Source organism: Pantherophis guttatus, chromosome 1 (assembly GCF_059756535.1).
Source record: "Pantherophis guttatus breed Tessera chromosome 1, ASM5975653v1, whole genome shotgun sequence".
NCBI classification, from domain to species: Eukaryota; Metazoa; Chordata; class Lepidosauria; order Squamata; family Colubridae; genus Pantherophis; species Pantherophis guttatus.
In genome coordinates this window covers 332,147,373-332,168,640 of record NC_142063.1, presented here as the reverse complement: position 1 = coordinate 332,168,640, position 21,268 = coordinate 332,147,373, and the positions used below count along the sequence as shown (strand labels likewise).

The window sequence follows — 21,268 nt, the reverse complement described above, 5'->3', positions numbered from 1 at the left end:
TTTGTAACTTTGTATGCCTTCTTATTTTTAAAACACCTAAAGTAGTTTATAATAAAGGCTGAGGATCTCAGACAGGAGTGTTTCCATTTTGGAGATGCCAAGGATTGAACCTAGATAAATAGAAGCATATCTATTTATTAAATAAATATATATAGCGTTGCATCCACTGAAGGGAACTTTGGTACATATGCTCTGCAACTGAGTTAATAGCTCTTCTGTACAAAAATAAAGTAAGATTCTAGTCCTCATGGTGCTGAACAAAGGATTTATATAAACAGGAATGCAGAAGCTGCCTTTCATAAGTTTAGGATCATAGCAATTTACAAAAACTGCCCGTAGTTCCTACTTAACTTTTCCTGAACATATACAAATTGAATCTGGAACCCCAACCCATATATCAAGTTCAAGAAGGGCAAGGATATATATCAAGGGTATATCTAAGGCAGGGGTCTGCAACCTTAAATACTCAAAGAGATATTTGGACCCGTTTCCCAGAGAAAAGAAAACACCGGGAGCCACAAAACCTGGGTGGGTGTGGCGAACTCAATGTCACTCACTTCCACCAGTCACATGACCCCTAGCCATGCCTACCCAGCCAGTCATTAGGGAAGAGAACCAGTTGTTAAAAAACACCAGGAACCACAAAATCCTTTTGACATATCTCTTTCTCCCCTCCCTCCCTCCCTCCCTCTCTCCCCCTCTCTCTGTATCTCGCTGTCTCTGTCCTGGTTGCTTCTCCATCCCCCACCTTCTCAGGCCAGGCGAGGAGTGACTGGGAGGGGAGGGCGAGGGGTGGGGCCAGCCAGTGGTGGGATCACCTGACAGGGAGCCACAGCAGAGGGCCCAAAGAGCCGCATGCGGCTCCGGAGCCACAGGTTGCTGACCCCTGATCTAGGGCAAGAAACTCCTCTAAGCTCCAACTTTTAGAATTCTTCTCCATAATAGTCATGAGGATTAGAACCTTTGTTCTAGGCAAACCAATGTTTGGCATTTTTAAAGAGAACTTAACTTTATCTTATTGGTTATCTACTACCTTAATTGACTTAGTACATATACTAAGGCACACATATTTATAGATATATGATTTGGGAGCTCGGGAGCTATATAAATTGGGAAAAATAAATAAACAGATAATAGTACATAATTCATTACATTAAATCATGAAAACTACAGCAACACTACATAATTAACTCAATATTATATTCAAATGCAGAAGGTCCCTACTATCTTTTTCTTACCATTACTTCAACAAAGCAGTGGTTGCTGGTGACTTACCTGGTTCACAGTCTCCAGAGATGAGGCATTTTTCAGACCTAGCAAATGAAAGCAGGATCAAGCAGGTTTTGTGATTTACAATTACAAGTAGTCCTCAATTTACAACCATTCGTTTTAGTGGCCATTTGAAGTTACAACAGCACTGAGAAAGTAACTTATGATCACTTTTCACACTTACAACCGTTGCAGCATTCCCATGGTTATGTGATGCTTGGCAATCGGTTCATACTTATGACGGCTGCAACAACCTGGGGTCATGTGATCCCCTTTTGTGAGCTTCTGACAAGCAAAGTCAATGAGAAAGCCAGATTCACTTAACAACTGCAATTGTGGAAACAAGAGTTGTAAACTGGGGCAAAATTCATTGAACAAGTATCTTTATTTTATTTATTTTATTTTATTATTCATATTTCTATGCCGCCCATTCTCCGAGGACTCTGGGCGGCTTACACCAAAGACAGTATACTAAACAGCATATTGCCCCCAACAATCTGGGTCCTCATTTTACCCACCTCGGAAGGATGGAAGGCTGAGTCAACCTTGAGCCGGTGAGATTTGATCCGCTGATCTGCTGAACTAGCAGTCAGCTGAAGTAGCTGCAGTACTACACTCTAACCACTGCGCCACCTCGGCTCTTGTTTAGCTTATTTTGCTTAGCAACATAAATTTTGGGTAGAAGAATACTTCCTGTGCTAAACTGCAGTGAATCTTTAGCTATTTTTACTATAGTACCTTGTCTTTATGCTTGGCAAGCTGAGATGTGAAATTGATTTCTTTTATGAGAGATCAATAGAACTGACAAGGCAATAAATGTATATAAATATCCCTGTTCAGTGGTTATGGAATTATGTCTTTCTTTTAACTTAATCATATCACTGGGCCATTGTATCAACAAAACAGGTTTCTGGAAAAAGTGAGATTGAAATTTAAGTAATAAAGATGAACATCTATTGTAATTCTTTTCTTGATCTTATCTAGAACAAGGCTGCCAAATCTAAGATGACAATATGACCATTAGATGGCAGCAAAGAGGAGATGGTTGTATCTGCTGCCATCTAGTGACTGTCTGGGAAAACAACCTGAACATAGAAAAAAACAAGATGGTGACAGTATCACCTAACAAGTTTTTTCTAAGAAACACAGGTATAGGACAACAAAGAAAGAATACATTTAATCAAATAACAAGTATTTGTGGCTTTACAGTTCACGCTTTTAATAAAGTCATTGGAATCCCAATGACTTTCCAAATAATGGCTTGATATATTTCTTAACACAGTATAATCAAAGTATGGAACTCTTGTCCCAAAATATCATGATGGCTGCTGAACTATTTAGTTTAAAAAATAATGTAATCATGGAAGAATTGTATAAATAAGTATTAACTAAAATATAACCTCCATGTTCAGAGGCAGCATTATCAGCTACATATCCCAGCAATGATACACCTTGATCTTCGTGCACCATCATTTAAACAAGATAAAAATGAGCTTACCTATGATTAGCTTGAGAAGTCCCTGCTAAATCAAGAAATGCCATTCTATGTGGTTCAGGGGAGACTTCCCCAGAGGGGCTTGATGGCTCAATCTTGGTTGCATCTTTGGTAAATTTATTTCCTGGTGATGAGGATTGGGCAGCATGAGGAAAGAAAAAAAAAGATATTTTGCTGTTGCCCAATTTTGAAGGAAAAAGAACTGTATGGTCTAAAACGGCAGTCCCCAAGCTTTACGGCTTGGCAGCCCAGCAGGGTGGGAGGAGAGAAGAACTGCCTCCCGCCGACCCACCACTCACACAAGTCAAGCCGCGTGCACATATGTGTGCCAGCGAGCCACTCACACGGCCCAGTTCCAAACGGGCCATGGCCCGATAGTGGTTTGCGGCTCGGGGGTTGGGGACCCCTGGTCTAAAACACATATCAAGGCATCAGCCTTTAGAAAGTTTTGCCTCTTGGGCATCCATCAGCAACATGAAGAATGGAAGTGGATGGATGGTCATATACTGTAGTTATATACTGCTTCACAGTGCTTTATAGCCCTCTCTAAGCGGTTTACAGAGTCAGCCTATTGCCCCTAACAATCTGGGTCCTCATTTTACCGACCTCGGAAGGATGGAAGGCTGAGTCAACCTTGAGCCTGGTGAGATTCGAACTGCCAAATTGCAGTCAGTTGGCAGTCAGCAGAAGTAGCCTCCAGTACTGCATTCTAACCACTGCGCAGCCACAGCTCTTAATATATCAGATATGTATTCCTGGAGGCTGCTCTGAACAAGGGATCCCACTCTACAGTTCTATGACCCAGCAGGTTATTCCAAAGAAATGCCATCCTCCAGAGAAAGAAAGAAAAATGTTCCCTTTAAGAACTTCTTAAAACCAATATCCAGCCTTAGAAGATGTAAAGGACCCCACTGGAATCCGATTGCTCTGGGGAAAAACTACTTGCTCACTATGAGTCAACACTGACTTGATGGCGCATAATTAATCAATCAGTGCTAATGTCACAGCATAATCTCATTTCTTCCAATTTGCCATTTGTGGAAGGTGCTTTCATTATTGGTAGAGCTTATAATGAAAACTGTTCCACAAGCCTTCAGGAGAAAAATGTGGGCATCTACTTCTCATTAAAAGAAAAAGGCCCAAATCCTTTCCAATGGGTTTGAAAAGCTTATCACACTCAGGGGAGGCTCTGAAAATTCCATTTATTTTACAGAATTGCTCTACAGAGCAGAAGAATCATATCTGGTATTTGGGTCAGAAGATAAGAGACGATAAAATCTCTCACCTGTTCTGACAACTAGTTTATTTCTAGCAGAATATCATCAAACACTGTTACAATGTTGAGTCAAAACAAGTCTTGAGTTCATGTGCAACTTTTAGTTTTCCCTTACATGGCCAAGTTTGGAAGATTTCATATTCATTTCTGACTGAAAGTTTCCCTCTTCCAACCTAACCAACACCATCAACCTAGTCTGAGAAGACCTCTTTTCTACTGTGACCCCATGATGTTGCCACCAACACATTCCCAGTCTAGACGTGAGTCAAGCTTAAGTCGTTCTCTGGTGTCCCAGTGTTAAAAACTGTATTTTTTGTATTCTACTACCACTGAAGGACACCTGTTTCCTTGGAGTGAAATCAGCTGACTGGGAATGACTGGGAAGAGGGACAATGAAGGCAAGCTAGGGATTGGCAACAGGGACATCTCAATTCCTTTCAATTTGTTCATCTCAATATTGTTTTCTTCCAATTCAACCATGGGTGGACAGCATTTCAGCTGAGCAATCAATTCTGAAAGACTGTGAATAATTTTATTATCCATTTTTAATTACTAAATGAGACAGATTCAGGCCTTGGGTTATAAAGCTGATTGCTTACAACAAACCACAGGTACAGTTAATATGTTTTTACACAAGCTTCTCCAGTCTAGTGTCATTTGCTACAACTCAAACTAAACAGCAAATCACATTTCAGTGTCATAGGAAGAAGTCCCTACTCTAGTACTGATAGTAATAGTTAATACATCTTTTTGAAATTCAGAGAAGGAAAAAGCTTCAAAATGTCTTGCTGAATTCTATTTGACAGGATCTTTGGGGGAAATGTCTGACATACCTGTAAAAATTCTTTCATCAAACATCCTGTAAAGGAAGGAGAAATTATTCAGGGGTAAAGAAGGGGAAAAATAACAATAAAAACCATCCATCTGAAATTGATAGGGGGATAAACATTACCACCCTTCAATCAGTGGTTCATGTCACAAGCTTACCAGAATGACGTAGACATTTTTATTCCTTTTCACATGAAAAGAGAGCTAAACTTCTTGATGGTTATTTAGAAAGCGATTTTTAAAATTTATCGTGCCAGTAATAGATAAATAAGATGCTGAATCCAGTTACTGGGATTTGTGGGACTACAAATTGAGGATGTTTTTCTACTGTAATAAAAACTTGTATTGCCTTTTTGGGTGAGCCCTGATAAATTCTGAAATGTGCCTCAAGAAAATAAAGTTGGAGAAATGCTAGAACCATTTACAAAGTCTTATTTCCACTGGAATCAGAAGTGTGTGTGTGTGTGTGTGTGTGTGTGAGAGAGAGAGAGAGAGAGAGAGAGAGAGAAAATGGATAGAGATAACATCCTTTTTTGACCTATCCAGAGGTGTCCCTGATTGAATGGAAGGTCCCAAACTTCGCAGTTCCTTCCAGCATCCACTTATGAGATGCTGAAGCAGTGAAGTACCTTTTGATCACGAAATGGATATTGTGCCTTTCTTCCAAGATCCGCTTGAGCTTGGGGACCCCGTAGGTGCAGGGCCTCTTGAAGGGGATTTTGTCCGGAATTCCAATGATTTCTACTGCTTCCGGATCACAGGCAATTTTCCGGTACGGGACAGGGACCATGTGATCCAGCCCCAAGGCTTCAGCTGAACATGGTAGAACATAGAATCTTTAATATAAGAACAGGCAGAAGAATAAGAACATAAGACAAACCCCACTGGATTAGACCAAAGGCCTCTACAATCCAGTCTTCCGTGTCACAAAATTGACCCCTCTGTTTCTCTGGAATGCCCTCAAACTGGACATCCATGTGCCCATATTCCCCAGTGGCTGAAACTGAGAGATATGTTGGCTGTGTGCATTCAGCCCAGTTCAGTTGAAGACATAAGCATATGTACTTGCTTATTTTTAATCTTGGTTAGTTCTTTATGGCTTAATGTACTGTACAAACCCACTGTTTAATTCAGTGAATGATTCAGTGATTTGGATATGCCCAGAAAATGAGATAATTCAGGTTAAGTATGTTATGCAAACCCAACCACTTCAAGTTCAAACACTGCTTAAGCTATGATTTAATTATGTATTGAATAAACCATAGCAGATTTACATATCGTGATAAATTAAAAGCAATTAACAACCTAGAATGACTAGGTTTACAAACCACATTCCTCCTAAGACAAATCACACTGTAGCTTAGTTCTTGTGTATTCCTCAGCTCTGCCTTTGATATCTAAGGTAACATATAGTTTTAACTGCACAGGCAGCTTATGGTCCATACTGAGATGAGCCCAGTTTTCGAATAGGCCTTGACCACCGATCCTGGGATCACAACCACCCAGGGTTACTGGGATTCAGACAACATATAAAGGTATTAATTAGATCATGATAATGGCAATGGTTATTATGATGAGATATTGGCCCCTTTGAAACCATTCAACATAAAAGTAAGACTCCAAACAAATCGGAATCCCATTGAAACAAAAAAAATTTTTTAAAGCAATATCATTCATGCAGAATGTAGTTGTATAGAATCCACAATCTGCATGTGATTATTTTTCATTTCCAGCCCAATCTGTCAGAAATTGTGCACTTGAATTTCAACAGGAAATTGCTAAGAAGAGCAGGGGAAGGGACTCTCTTGCTAATTTAAATGCAAAACAACATAGACTTCTCAAATTAGTCTTTAACTTTAATTCCTTCAAAATTGCTCTGCCCCGTGTGGCTCCCCCACCACATAAATTGCATAAATATTGCTTACTTTGGCCATAGTATTTCAGAGATCAAGTGATATATCAGAACATACCAAATTCAGATCACCTTCCCATCTTAGGCCTATTCCAGTTTCTTAGCTTCAGCAATCCAATTTTAAATGTGGGCATAACTGTACTGAGCTATGTACAAGTCAATGCTTGAGCCTTTATTGAAAGTGAATGTTTTTATTGCTGTGTATACAGTGCGCTTTATACAAAGAAACATGAGTCATTTGTGCTATCCCAAAGCAACTCTTCCTGTTTATCTTTTAATGTTTAACCCTGCACAAATCTTTAAAAATCAAAATACCAGAGGAAAAAAGCAAGAGAAGGGGAGGAAAGAGAAGGGATGGAAGGAAGAAGTAGAGGGGGAGAAGGAGGAGGAGGAGGAGGAAATATTTACAAAAAATTCACATCATTCAGAAGGTAACCATGAAGATCGTCATGATGGATGATGCCATCTTGCAGAAAATCGTAGCAATTAGTGTCTTTCCTGAAACTGGCACATTACAGACTCAAAAACCCAATTTACCACAAGCTACTTCCATAGGGTGGGGATAAAACAAGAACTGCTGATGTATTTTCAAAAGGAGCAACTATCATCATGGTAAAGTTATTTACAGAAGACCAAGTACTCCTTGTTATATTCACATAATAGGGATCCTGTGGTCTTCGGTTTTCTGTTGGAAACCAGTTCCCATCAGCCCCTCCCAGTACTGACCAGGAATTGGAGTGGCAATCCAATAACATCTGGACGGCTACTGGTTTTCTGCCACAGATGCGCTTCCCTGATAAATAACACCCTTGCTGTTTCGGCTTCCACAGGGTTTGCCATTGAGAAAGGCCAATTTAGAGATTGATAAAAGTTGACTTTTCAAATGGAGACCCTCCCCGCCGCCTCGAACTTCCTTAAAAGCTGTAGCAACCAAAAAACCCCCAAAAAACCCACCTTACTGAGAAGGAATTAAGGAAGGGACATGTAACACAAGCCATCTATTGCAATAACAGCAAATAGAGGTTTCATTTTAAAAAAGCTTGGGATCAAGAGAGAAAAAAAAAGCCTTAAAATTGCTTCATAATTATATGCAAGCCACAAGCACCACAGATGATAAACAGAAATTTCACACCCACTCACCATATCGACTGTTAAACAGAATTTGCACACATTCCCTCAGGGTGTTGATATCTTCCGTTTCTTTTATAAAACTGTCCCATTTATCTAAGGAAAACAAAAGAAGATTCTGTGCTCCAGAGGCAAAAATCTGCTCTTTGTGAAGCAAGGTTTGCCTTCCTACCCCATCGCCAGGGGGTCTTCTTTTGCACTGGCTACCCCAGATAGGGAGCCTTGCTACCTCTAGTTTCCAAAATCATCACAAAGCAAGGCAGATGCAGCAACCATCATCCAAAATTGTAGGTCTCGATTATCAGTCCAGATACATTTAGTCTGCTGTAGTTTGTTTGAGGTTTTTTTGTTTTTTTGCATTCATACAGCTGTCTCTACTGGTGACTGTTTCAAAGGTTAAAAGATTTAATTTTTAAACTTAACTTCCAGCAACTTCATGAAGAGCTCCAAGTTCTTTCTTAAACAGCAATATGGAAGTGATCCCAGGGTAGAATACAGCCCTGGGATTTTCTGGTGATCTTCCAGCCAAATAATAACAAAACCCAAGCCAGTTTAGCCAGATACTGCTACCTGCTGTATGCATCATTTTTTGCAAGTGAATTGTACTTTTTTTTTAAATTTATGCAGGTCATACCCAAGCAGTAGGAGGTCTGTAATGCAAAAATGGGCACTGAGATACTATTAAAGCCATCTGCCCAGGGGAAAGAATTCATACAGAGTAATGAGTCCTTGAAGTTTGGCTGGAAGTGTGAGATCTACCTAAACTATAGCTGATTGCTGACCTAAATATTTCTCAGTTCAGTCCTTTCTCCTCTATCATAAAAGGAAAAAAGTCACTTTCCATCAGACTGAGAGTAATGAGAGAATTTGGGGGGATGAGTTGCAGGGGCTGTGCCTACCCCATTTCTGTTTATGCAAAACCATGGTCAAGTGATTTGACATTCTGTTGCCTCACACTTCTGCAGGAGGTGGGACTAACTGTGGTCCATCTGCTTGTCCTCCAAAATGAGATTTGCCTGACAGCTACTCTGATGTTTGTACAGCCTACTTCCTTGACTGATGGACTGTCTTTTTATTCAAGTGAGTATTCTGGGTGGCCTAGGCACATAATTATTTTTTTTTAAGTTCCTGGCAAGCTCAACTGAATGTATTTGTATTATAAAAATATTTACATCCCACATTTAGACTTGGCATCTATAGAAAGGAATTAAAATAGAACTGTATGTTATAAATATATATCATCACTTTAAAATGTGCTATAAAAGCTAATGAGAAACTATCTCGATCAAAGTCAGAAAAACTGAAAAGAAGCCAATGAGAAAAGGGTAAGAGACTGGAGTGCCGTCAATTCTGAGCGGAAAATATATCATGTTTTAAATATAATAGGGAAATGAGTGGAACACATATGTTTAGCTCAAATAACCTGCCAGATTGATCTCCTTGCTATCTCTAGTGTAGAAGTAGGAAAATGTCTGGTCTGAAAGCTTGGAAAACCATTGCTAATCAGTGCAAACAATATTGCTCTAGGTAGACCACAGGAAAACTACGGTAGGAGTTCAGCTACTGTTGAGGAACTTTGGAGCAGAATTAAAATGAAGATAGGAAGCTATGTCTATGGAGATCCAGGTCATGGTTGTCCCAAAGGTGCTTTTCGCTGCTCATCCAAGAAGAGCCAAAGAAGCTTCTTGGATGAGCAGCGAAACATCTTCAAAGAAAAATCAGAAAGTTCAATTGCCTCTTGAAAAGCACCTTTGGGATAGGAAGGTATGCTTGTCGGATGCTACTGCTTCTATTACCAGTTTTAAAAGCTTCCCCAAAGGAGAATAAGGGGGAAAGAATTGGCCCACCCCTTTTGTGACCACATCGCTATTCCAAGTGCTACATGATCTGTGAACTGCCAGATAGAAGTGGTAGAAGAACCTGGGGGTGGAGTCAAAAGGGATCAGCCTAGAATCTCTAGGTAGCCACAAGCAAGCCAAGTCCAATCCCCCTGAATTCCATTGACCTTTATCTAACTTCTGGGAAGTTAGTGCTAACCTTAGTTGAGTATATTCCTGTGCACAGGCATGAGTAGAAATAAATCAGATTAATTGGGTCTTCCCATGTGGACCTGATCTTTGGCACCTGACAGGAGGCAAGTTGCAGGCCCCCAACCCAATGGGCTTGCATTAGATGTGAAGAAAAGGAAGACTCATGCCAGCTAATGTACATTAAAGGAGACAATAAAATAGAGACTAAACATAGGATTCAGTTGCAAAGGCTTCCAAGCTTATTTGTAGCAGGCCCGAGAAATTCCAGAGAGCTCCTGTCACTTAAAGCAGGCAATTCTGATCACCTTAAATCAATTCCTTAGATGCCAACGTATACAGGTAGTCCTCAATTTACAACCATTCGTTTAGTGACTGTTCAAAGTTACAACAGCACTGAAAAACCATGACCTAGGATCAATCCTCACACTTATGGCCACCACAGAATCTTTAGTCATATGATCAAAATTTAGGCGCGTGGCAACCGGTATGTTTTTATGACAGCTGCAACACCTCAGGATCATGTGATTGCCATATGCAACCTTCCCAGCCAGCTTCTGACAAGTAAAGCCAATGAGGGAATTTGGATACATTGGATTCACAAAAAAAGGTAATAAATTCTGGTCCCAGTTGTGATCGTAAGTTAAGGACTACCTTTAGTTAGTAAGTAATACACCACTTCCCTGAAGGACTGCTTCCATTGCCAAACTGCTATTGTTATAATGATTTTTAACATTCATCCAAACTTGTTCTTTCTATCATTTAAAAACTTATTTTTCAGTTAGCCGGTCTGTCTTGATTTTATGGTTGGTTTTAAAATTTGATACGGATTTTAAATTGATAAATTTTAAATTACGGGCCAAATTTATTTAATTATTTTAAATCTATTTTTAACTGTAACTTTATGTATAAATGTTTTTATTTTGGCTGTTCACCGCCCTGAGTCCGAAAGGAGAAGGGCGGTATAGAAGTTTGAATAATAAATAAATAAATAAATAAAATTTAAACCTGTTACTTCGTTCATTTATCTGTAATCCCAGATCTATGATCAACCACTTATGCCTTTATTTTCCTTCCCCCCGTTAGAATAGAATAACAGACTTGGAAGGGACCTTGGAGGTTTTCTAGTCCAACCCCCTGCCCAGGCAGGAAGCCCTACACCACTTCAGACAAATGGTTATCCAACATCTTCTTAAAAGCTTCCAGTATTGAAGCATTCGTAACTTCTGGAAGCAAGTTGTTCCACTGATTAATTGTTCTAATTGTCAGGAAATTTCTCCTTAGTTCTAGATTGCTTCTCTCCTTGATTAGTTTCCACCCATTGCTTCTTGTCTTGCCCTCAGGTGCTTTGGAGAATAGCTTGACTCCCTCTTCTTTGTGGCAGCCCCTGAGATATTGGAACACTGCTATCATGTCTCGCCTAGTCTTTTCATTCAACTAGACATACTCAGTTCCTGCAACCGTTCTTCATATGTTTTAGTCACATTATTTAATGTTGTTTTTCTAACAGCTTTTTTTTTTTTTTTTTGCGATAGAGGTCTTCTATGAAAGAGCTCTATAACCTGAATTCATACTCACCTGTAAAATTTTGGTGCAGTTCTTTAGGATCAGAGAATGCAGCCTTACCTGATTTGTTGTGGACTATGGAGAAAAGGATGCGTTTGGAGGAATGGACATTTTGGATGAGTGGACCACCGGGAAGGATAGATTTCTGTCCTGGACACAAAAAAAGAAAGGAAAGCAACATGAGATTGCTGGAGGGGAGGATGAGGGGGGAAAAAAAACCATGAGCAAAGGAAAAGAAGATTCTGGGATATTCTACAAAGAAGCTACATTGATTAAGAAAAGGCAAAGTAAATGCTACAGTTTACCAACAACCAAGAAATTATTCATCCTGAACTATATGCACTTCACTTTAATCACGCATGTGTAAAGATGAGTTGTGACAACTTCGCTTACAAAGAAAATGCGGTATCACTTCATAGCATCCTCAAGCAGTTTCTTGATTACAGGCAATACATTCAACTTTATTGTACAGCTAATCCTCGTTTAGTGACCACAATTGGGACTGGCAACTCTGTCATTAAGCAAAGTGGTCGCTAAGTTAAACTGCGATTGTGCTTATGATCTTATTTCAGTTTTCCCCTGCTGTTCAGATCTGGGAAGTTGTAAATACAAGCATTGTTTGCACAGTTACTTTTCCCTCACCATCGTAACTGCAAATGGTTGCTGTAAAAGGCAGTTTGCTAAACAAGGACTATCTGTAGTTTGACTTAAACATGCCCTTGCATGGAGAGCAGTGGCTCATGTGGCTAGGATACTGGGCTGACAATAAGCAGGCTCGCATTTGAGACCCGGTTGCTGCCACGTGATGTGGTAAGCTTCCGTCACTCACTCCAGCTCCTTCCGGCCCAACAGTGTGAAAGCCACAAGTAGATAGATGGGTACCACTTCAGTAGGCAACTTAACAGGGACATAAAAGGAATCCCCACCTGGGTGTCCCCCAGGTAATGGTGATGTCACCGGCTGATCCTTTCATCACAGAAGCGCCTTGGTGCTTCTGACACAGAAATAAAACAATACTCTACAGAAGTGTTTCCCAACCTTGGTCACTTTAAAATGTGGGGACTTCAACCCCCAGAATTCTTCAGTGAGATTTGAAGTCCACAAATCATAAAGCTGCTAAGTTTCAGAAACACTGCTTTAAATACTAGAAAATGGTTTGTGGACCAGTGAGCCTGGGTCCATGGCCTAAAACCATGGCCTGGTCCTAGGTTTGCTGCAGAGAGGATCAACCATTTGATAAAGAGGGGACAGAGCTGAAATTGGGGATCTGGGGAAGCTTTGGTGTCAGATTACTTTAAATTATGGTATTTGTGAATTTCATGTCTCAGAGTGTTCATTTAGGGACCGTTCAAAGCAGGGGTGAAATGCTCCCAGTTCAGACCGGATCGCCTGATCCGGTAGCGATGGAGGTGGGTGGTTCGGAAAACCGGTAGCAAAAATCCCTGCCCCCTCCCACCCATGCCCAGCTGAGCCGCACAATTATCAGGGGCTTTTTTTAAAATTTTTAAAAGCATTTTTTCTACAACCTCTTCAGAGGTTGTAGAAAAAATGGTTTTAAAAGCCTCTGATGATCCCAGCTGAGTTGCCTGATCGACAGAGGCTTTTAAAAGAAAAAAAGCCTCTGCTGATCAGACAACTCAGCTGGGATCATCAGAGCCTTTTGAAAGCATTTTTTTACAACCTCTTCGCCGAACCGGTAGTAACAAATTTTAGATTTCACCACTGGTTTAAAGTTACAACAGCACTGAAAAAAGTGAGTTATGAGCATTTTTCACAGACCGTTGCAGCAACCCCATGATGATGTCATCAAAATTCAGACTCTTGACAACTGACTCATATGTATGATGGTTGCAGTGTCCTGAGGTTGTGCTGACAACTTCTGACTCGCTTCTAACAAGCCAAGTCAATGGGGAAGCTAGATTCGCTTAACAACTGCCTTACTAACATCTGCAGTGATTCACTTAAGAACTGTGGCAAGAAAGGTTGTAAAATAGGGCAAAATTCATTTAACAAATGTCCCGCTTAGCAACAGACCCTTTGGGCTCAATTGTGTTTGTAAGTCGAGGACTACATGTAATATAATAACTGTGGATGTGCCCTCCAGAGGTACATTTTTAAACAGGGATAATCCTACACAGTTAGCAAGTAGTACAAACTGCTAAGACCGTGTGGTCTGGTTTGACCTGTTTTAGAGATGCAGCTGTATGTTAAGAGGAACATGAGACGAGATCCATTCTCAGAACTGTGTAAAGGGAACCCCACTGACACAGATAAATTATAGTACAGGTAGTCCTTGACTTACGACCACAATTAAGCCTAAAATTTGCTGTTAAGTGAGACATTTGTTAACTGTTAAGTTTTGCCCCATTTTACGACTTTTCTTGCCACATTTGTTACAGTTGTTGTTAAATTAGTAACACGGTTGTTAAGTGAATCTGGCTCTCCCATTGACTTTGCTTGTCAGAAGATCGCAAATGCTGATCACATGACCCCCTAGCACACAGCAATGGTCATAAATGTAAAACAGTTGCCAAGCATCTGAATTTTGATTGCATGATCATGGGGATGCTGCAAAGGTCGTAACCGTGAAAAACGGTCTTAACTCACTTTTTTCAGTGCTATTGTAACTTTGGTCACTAAACAAACTGTTGTAAGTCGAGGAGTAGCTGTATAAGCAGTTATTGACTTACGACTATAAATGAATCCATAATCACAGTCCTAAGTCAAGGCATCATGTGACCAGATCTGCTTTTACATTTCTTGCAGTGGTTAAGTGAACTCTGCGGTCATTAAGTAAATCCATTTTCCCCAATGGGCATTTTCTGCTGGAAACTGGAAGTAAAGATCAGAAATAGGAAAAAACATTGCAAATTGTGGTCATGAGACCATAGGATACTTCAAACGCTGCAAAGAGGTTCCATTAAAAGATGTACAAGTACTGCTCACGTTACGAATATAATGGAGCCTGCCCATTCCATTCATAACCCGAGGATTTGTGGGAGTGAATCTCATACCTTGAACGGGATCACTCCCTCCTTTTGCCCACGCATTTGCTAATCAAATGCGAGGCTCCTTAAGTGCACATGAGGTATTTCAGGGTGGGTAAGGCTATGGGGACCCTAGTGATGGAATAAGCCACCTGCCTAAGACCATCCAAGGTCTTCCCGACCCATGGATCTGCTCCTCAGAAGCACCATTTCAGCCTGCAATGTGCTGGGGAAGGCCTGTGGAGGCCTAAACAGAACGTTCCGCCCCTCGGAAACTCCATTTTGGCCGGCAACATTCAGGACGAATGTTGCCAAGCCTCTACAGTTGTTCATAACAGTGAACTACTGCTGTGGTGTTGCAAGTTTCATAGTTTCCGGACTTATTCACAAACACTAGGGGATGTTTATCGCGTAACTTCAAACGTTCACTAAAGGAATGCTCGTAACTTGGGGATTACCTATAATTCATAGGTAAAGACTAGTTACAAAAGCTACAGTTTTATTTAAAAATTAGTATAGGTTTCTTCTGTTTTGAAATAATGCTTGTACCTGTTTACATGACTTTTATCAAAAAACTGTCATGGTCAAAAGTGCTTGAGTAATGTTAGAGTTACAGAATACGAAAACTTGTCTTTTTGTTAACAAACCACTTTTGTTAAGTGGTTGAAAAACAGAAAAAAGAATGTATGACTAAATGGGAAGTTCTCTCCATGGAGGCATGTAAGAAATAGAATTTCTTAAGCACCTGCACTGGGACTGGTACTTTTCAATAAATAACTCTTGACTTCAGGGCAAGCCGTGAGGTGGTAAAGGTTGCAGATACTACTGAATTATTCAGAGTGACAGTGAAGAGGTCTATGAGGATCTCTTCAGACTGAGTGAATGGCCAACCAAATGTCGAATGCAATTCAATTTAAGTAAATGTAAAGTGATTCTCACTTTCCTTATGAGAAGACACATTTGGGACTCTACCAAGGAAAAAGGTTGAATGTGACTGAAATATAAAATGTGTATAAAATCATGAATGGCCAGGAGAAAATGGATGAGGAAGAAGTTTTTTCCTCCCCTCTCAAAACCAGTGGTGGGCTGCTGCCGGTTCGGGCCAGTTCAGGCGTACCAGTAGTTCCAACCAGCGGCTGGCCCCGCGCACCTGCCCCACGCACCACGTCCTATATAATTGCCGGGGTTTTGATGCCGCATGCATGCGTGTGCTCACATTTTCGGTTCCGGACGATCCGGTTGTTATAACCAGCAGCAGCCCACCACTGCTCAAAACATTAGTACCTGGACATATTCAATAAAGCTAACTAGGAGGACATTTAAAATAGAAAAAAGCAACCTCTTTTTCACTTAATGCATAATGAACTTGAGAACTGAATTGTCCCCAGACATGGTGGTGATTACTTACTTAAATGGTTTTAAAAGGGGATCGGATAAATTCATGGGGGGGGGGTCAACTGGTCATGAAGACTCAATGTTACATTCAGATTAGGGGCAGCATATTTCGAGGGGAAGAAGAGTGAGTGAAGAGCATGTATGTCACTGTCTCCTCTTGTTTGGACCTTTGAGACATCTGACAGGCCACTGTGAGAAGCAATATGGTAGCTCCCTCTCTCTGGATCATCATTCCCCCAGAGATTAGAACGGCCCCCACTCTAATACTCTTCCAGAAGGCGCTAAAGACCTGGTTCTGCCAGCAGGCCTGGGGAGCCCAGAGTGGGATGGAGTCCATTAAATGGCTTGTGTGATCTGCTGTTGCCGGGACAGGGGGTGGGGGTTGGGGAGTGATTTTATTATTATTTTATTACTATATTAATTTATTTGATCTTTCTTTTATTGTTTTTAAATGTGGTTTTTATATTCTGTAAGCCGCCTTGGGTCGCCATGGGCGAATAGGCGGCAATATAAATTTAAAAATAAATAAATAAATAAACACAGACACACACACAAATATGCTAGACTTAGCCCAATCCAATTAGCGACAGTTCACAGTTATGACACTGATGAAAAAGTAACTTTATGACCAATATTTACAATCTTCATAGGTCTGTAAAGTGAAGGAAAGATAAAGGAAGATTATAAGAACAGTTGCACATTCACTTAGTGACTGCTTCATTTAATGACTGAGTTGCAGGTCCCAATTACCATTGCTAAATGTATTAGAATGGAACTTTGTTTGGAAGGGAGCCCAAAATTTGTGTTAGTAAGCGAGACAGTTGTTAAGTGAGTTTTGCCCCATTATACAACCTTTCTTGCCACAGTGGTAAGTGAATCACTGCAGTTGTTAAGATAGTAACAAAGTTGTAAAGTGAATCTGGCTTCCCCATTGACTTTGCCCATCAGAAGGTCTCAAAAGGTGATCACATGAATCTGGGACACTGCAAGCGTCATAAATACATGCCAGTTCCCAGCATCTGAATTTTGATCACGTGACATGGGGATGTTGCAATGGCCGTGTGAAAAATGGTCGTAAGTCACTTTTTCGGTGCCGTTGTAACTTCGAACATCACTGAATGAACTGTTGTAAGTCAAGGGCTACATATTTGAGAACTCTGGGAGATGCTACAAAAGTTACACTGCTGGAATGTACAACGTCTATTCACCTGAGGATGAGGCCCATCCTCATCAGGCCCAGGCATCAGGCCCATACATCATTACTGACTGCCACTTTCCTAAAATAGGACAGTCCAGGGCCCATTTGGGGAACGGCACTCATGAGATTTCAAGGTTGAAACAGATGTCTTAAGCAGTGGTGAAATCCAAATTGTTTTACTACCGGTTCTGTGGGTGTGGCGTGGCTTGGTGGGTGTGGTTGCTGGGCGTGGCAGGGGAAGGATACTGCAAAATCTCCATTCCCTCCCCACTCCTGGAGGAAGGATATTGCAAAATCTCCATTCCCACCCCACTCTGGGGCCAGCCAGAGGTGGTATTTGCCAGTTCTCCGAACTGCTCAAAATTTCCGCTACTGGTTCTCCAGAACCTGTCAGAACCTGCTGGATTTCATCCCTGGTCTTAAGTATGAGCAAGGCCCCTTGCCTTTTACGACCTACCTCCAAATCCCACAATTTTAGCCCTCCCCTCTCTGGAAAGGCTCTGGGAGACCACAAAAGGAATGCTGGTATGGTGCACGTTGCCTAGATACTGACTTTCCTGTATGCAAAATCCTGATTTACTCTTTTCATAATGTCTGGAAATGCAAATTATTTTCATGATCACCTTCAGCTCTGAATGAAAAAGTCTATTTTCAGCTCCAACAGCACTAATGATTGGGTCAACTACCTTGATGGTGGGGGAGGAAGGGAATTGTTGTCCATTATAAAACTTAATACATCTTGTGAGACAGAAAACAAGATGTGTTTTCTTTTGAGAATGTCCCGAGAACATTTGTAAATAAAAAGATAATTGCAAATTGAATCAATACTTCATTCTTTCAAGTCCAAGGAGGCATTCCACCCTTTCTCTAAAATAAGCATCCTTAATAAACTATAGGTAGTCCTCAACTTATGACCAACATGAGCCCAAAATGTACCGGTATGTTGCTAAGTGAGAAATTTGTTAAGTGATTTTTGCCCCATTTTACGACTTTTCTTGCCACATTTGTTAAGGGAACTGCTGCAGTTGTTAAGTTGGTAACACGGTTGTTAAGTGAAACTGGCTTCCCAGTTGTCAGAAGGTTACAAAAGGTGATCACATGATCCCTGGACATTGCAACCGTCATAAAGCTGAACCAGTTGCCAAGTGTCCAAATTTTGATCACATGACACGGGGATACTGCAAAAGTCGTATGTGTGAAAAACGGTCGTAAGTCACATTTTCAATTCCGTTATAATTTTGAATGGTCACTAAATGAACTGTTGTAAGTCAAGGACTACCTGATCCTAGAACTTGAAGATGAAGCCTATCCCTAACCCTTGGCTAGCACTACAATATAAAAACCCAACTACAGGTAGTTCTTGACTTACAACCGTTTGCTTAGTGACCATTCGAAGTAACAACGTCACTGAAAAAAATGACTTATGACCATTTTTCACCCTTATGACCGTTGCAGCATCCCCATGGTCACATGGTTTACATTTGGATGCTTGACAACTGACTCACATTTATGACAGTTGCAATGTCCCAGGGTCATATGATCCCCTTTTACGACCTTCTGACAAGCAAAGCCAGTAGGGGAAATTCACTTAACAACCCTGTTAATAATTTAAGAACTGCAGTGATTCATTTAACAACCGTGGCAATAAAAAGTCATAAAATGAGGCAAAACTCACTTCACAAATTTCTCACTTAACAACATAAATTTTGGGCTCAATTGTGGTCCTAAGGTGAGGACTACCTGTAATATTTTAATCATGTCCAGCCTCCAGGAATCACACCTGGCTGACCAAATACTTAAGGATGACCCTGTCAAAACCTTCATCAGAAATCCAATCAAAGCCATCATTACACAATTCCTATTTCACTCCAAGGCTACACCAACACCTTTGCACCAGCTTTGGGGCAGCCATTGCTGGGTCAGCAAACATGAAGGCCATTACCACAGCAGTCACCGAACTCCTGTGGCGAAGGCACCTTCGCTTCTCCTGATGGACGAGGCCTCAGCATGTCGCCGACTGCATTCATCCCATGCCGACTGGCTGAACCTTCCTGCTTTATCTCCATGGCAATCTGTGTGGGCAGCGACACGCCATACAGGAAACCGCTGGTGGTGATCCCAGGAAGTGTGTCTTGATTGGCCTGCTTGACGCGCACATTATTAAGGCCCGGCTCTCGGTTCCCCTTGGAGATGAGAGCAGAAGAGTTCATCTCAACAGAAGGGTTGGGATCCCTGATAGAGTCCTCGGGTGGCCTAAGAAGAGGAGGAAACTGCACATAATTTCATGTTTATCCAAAATTGGTAGAATGAACTATTTAATACAACAATGAGGATCAAAATATGCTGTAAATTTAGAGACAGGTTGTTGAACATCAGCCAATTGCTAAAGACATATAATAAAACTGACTTCCTGTCCTGTTTATGAACTTCCAAGAGGTATTTTGTTGGCCATTCTAAGATAGCAAAATCCTGGTCTGGGTGGAGTTTTGGCTTAATCTAGCTGAGCTCTTCTTATGTTCTTAAAGAAGCAGACCTCCAAACTATCTCTCTCACCCACAATCTGGACAAGCAACACTCTCTCTGTATAATAAATCTATATCTATATCTATATCTATATCTATATTTAATCTATATCTATATCATATCTCTGTGTGTCTGTGTCTGTGTCTGTGTTTGTGTCTGTGTCTGTATCTCTCTCTCTCTCTCTCTCTCTCTCTCTCTGTGTGTGTGTGTGTGTGTGTGTGTGTGTGTGTGTGTGTGTGTGTGTATCATCATCTTTTAATAACCCCATAATCCCTTGCAGGGTGAAGTCTGGGCAACTGAATGAAGCTGAGTGTTTACCTGTTGCCAATGCAGAGTTATATTCAGCAGACATAATCTGCAGACTGTGTGTGTGTGTGTGTGTGTGTGTGTGTGTGTGTGTGTGTGTGTGTGTGTATGTTTTCCTCTAGCCAGGTTTTTCCTACGTAACCAAGGTTTTTCTGCAGCCCTAGCTCAGTAAAATCACATCCACTTGATTCTCGGCTTCTGGATGTGATTCTACTGAGCTAGGGCTGGCGAAAAACCTTGGTTACGTAGGAAAAACCTGGCTAGAGGAAAAACACACATAAATCCTACGAAGAAGTAAGAAAAAAAATATATATATATGTATATGTATATTTCTCTCTAGCCAGGTTCCACCTACGTAAACCAAGATATTATGCAGGTCTGCTGGCTGCCAGAAGGAAAAGAAAAAAAGCCCAGAAACAAGTGAATTGTGATTTCACTGAACTAGGGCTGCATAATATCTTGGTTTACGTAGGTGGAACCTGGCTAGAGAGAAATACACATAAAACCTACGAAAAAGAAAGAAAAACATACATACATACATACATACATACATACATACATACATACATATATATATCTGTGTAAGTTTTCACGGGTATATATGTGTGTATAGTTAATATTTCGGGTTTCTTCCCGTGTAATTGTGGATATATTCTGTCGAAACGTCGCTTCTACCCTTTTAGGGATATATCCACAATTACACGGGAAGAAACCCGAAATATTAACTACACACACACACACACACATATATATAATACAGAGAGAGTGTTGCTAGTCCAGATTGTGGGTGAGAGAGATAGTTTGGAGGTCTGCTTCTTTAAGAACATAAGATATATATTTATACACACACGCACAAACACATTCATAAGTGTTTGTGTGGGAGGGGGAGAGAGAGAAAGCGTGCATATATACATATACATATCTCAAATTACAATTTCAATGTCTAAAAGATGTTAATGAAGGAATGACAGTTGTGGAAGATAGAGAAAATATTGAAAATTAAACTATAAATGACAGGCCAAGAGAATGATTTGGAAAAAGGCACAAAAAGAAACTAGCTGGATTGGCATCTTTCAACCCATGTTTCAACTTTCATCTTTCAACCCGTTTACTTTATCACCTTATTTCCTGGTGCAAAGGAAACAAAGAGGTGACTGACAGCAAATGAAATTACGAAGGAATGTTATAATGACGGACAGCAAAAACAAGGAAGAAAGGGAGTGAAGACAGAAAAAAAGGCATTATACTTCCTTCTTCTTAAGTAGCATTGAACCAGAAATCTCAATCCAGTTGCTCAGTAGGCAAAGTTCCATCCGAAATAGGAAGTATTTATAGCCCTTCTGTCAGGCTTTTCATCA

The 21,268-nt window shown here is 40.7% G+C and overlaps 1 protein-coding gene across 7 annotated transcripts in view; it reads right to left on the bottom strand.

Annotated features, from left to right (window-relative positions):
* Window positions 1–21,268, bottom strand: part of GTF2IRD1 (GTF2I repeat domain containing 1) — a 147,041-nt gene that overhangs the window by 46,580 nt on the left and 79,193 nt on the right. For all 7 annotated transcript variants that reach the window (XM_087889386.1, XM_087889388.1, XM_034420832.3 and 4 more), the window contains 7 exons: window positions 19,024–19,334; window positions 11,562–11,651; window positions 7,921–8,004; window positions 5,498–5,681; window positions 4,874–4,899; window positions 2,768–2,888; window positions 1,276–1,313 (listed from right to left, as the gene is read on the bottom strand). In XM_087889386.1, the coding sequence (XP_087745512.1) occupies window positions 1,276–1,313; window positions 2,768–2,888; window positions 4,874–4,899; window positions 5,498–5,681; window positions 7,921–8,004; window positions 11,562–11,651; window positions 19,024–19,334 (854 nt within the window). The remainder of the gene's footprint in view (window positions 1–1,275; window positions 1,314–2,767; window positions 2,889–4,873; window positions 4,900–5,497; window positions 5,682–7,920; window positions 8,005–11,561; window positions 11,652–19,023; window positions 19,335–21,268) is intronic.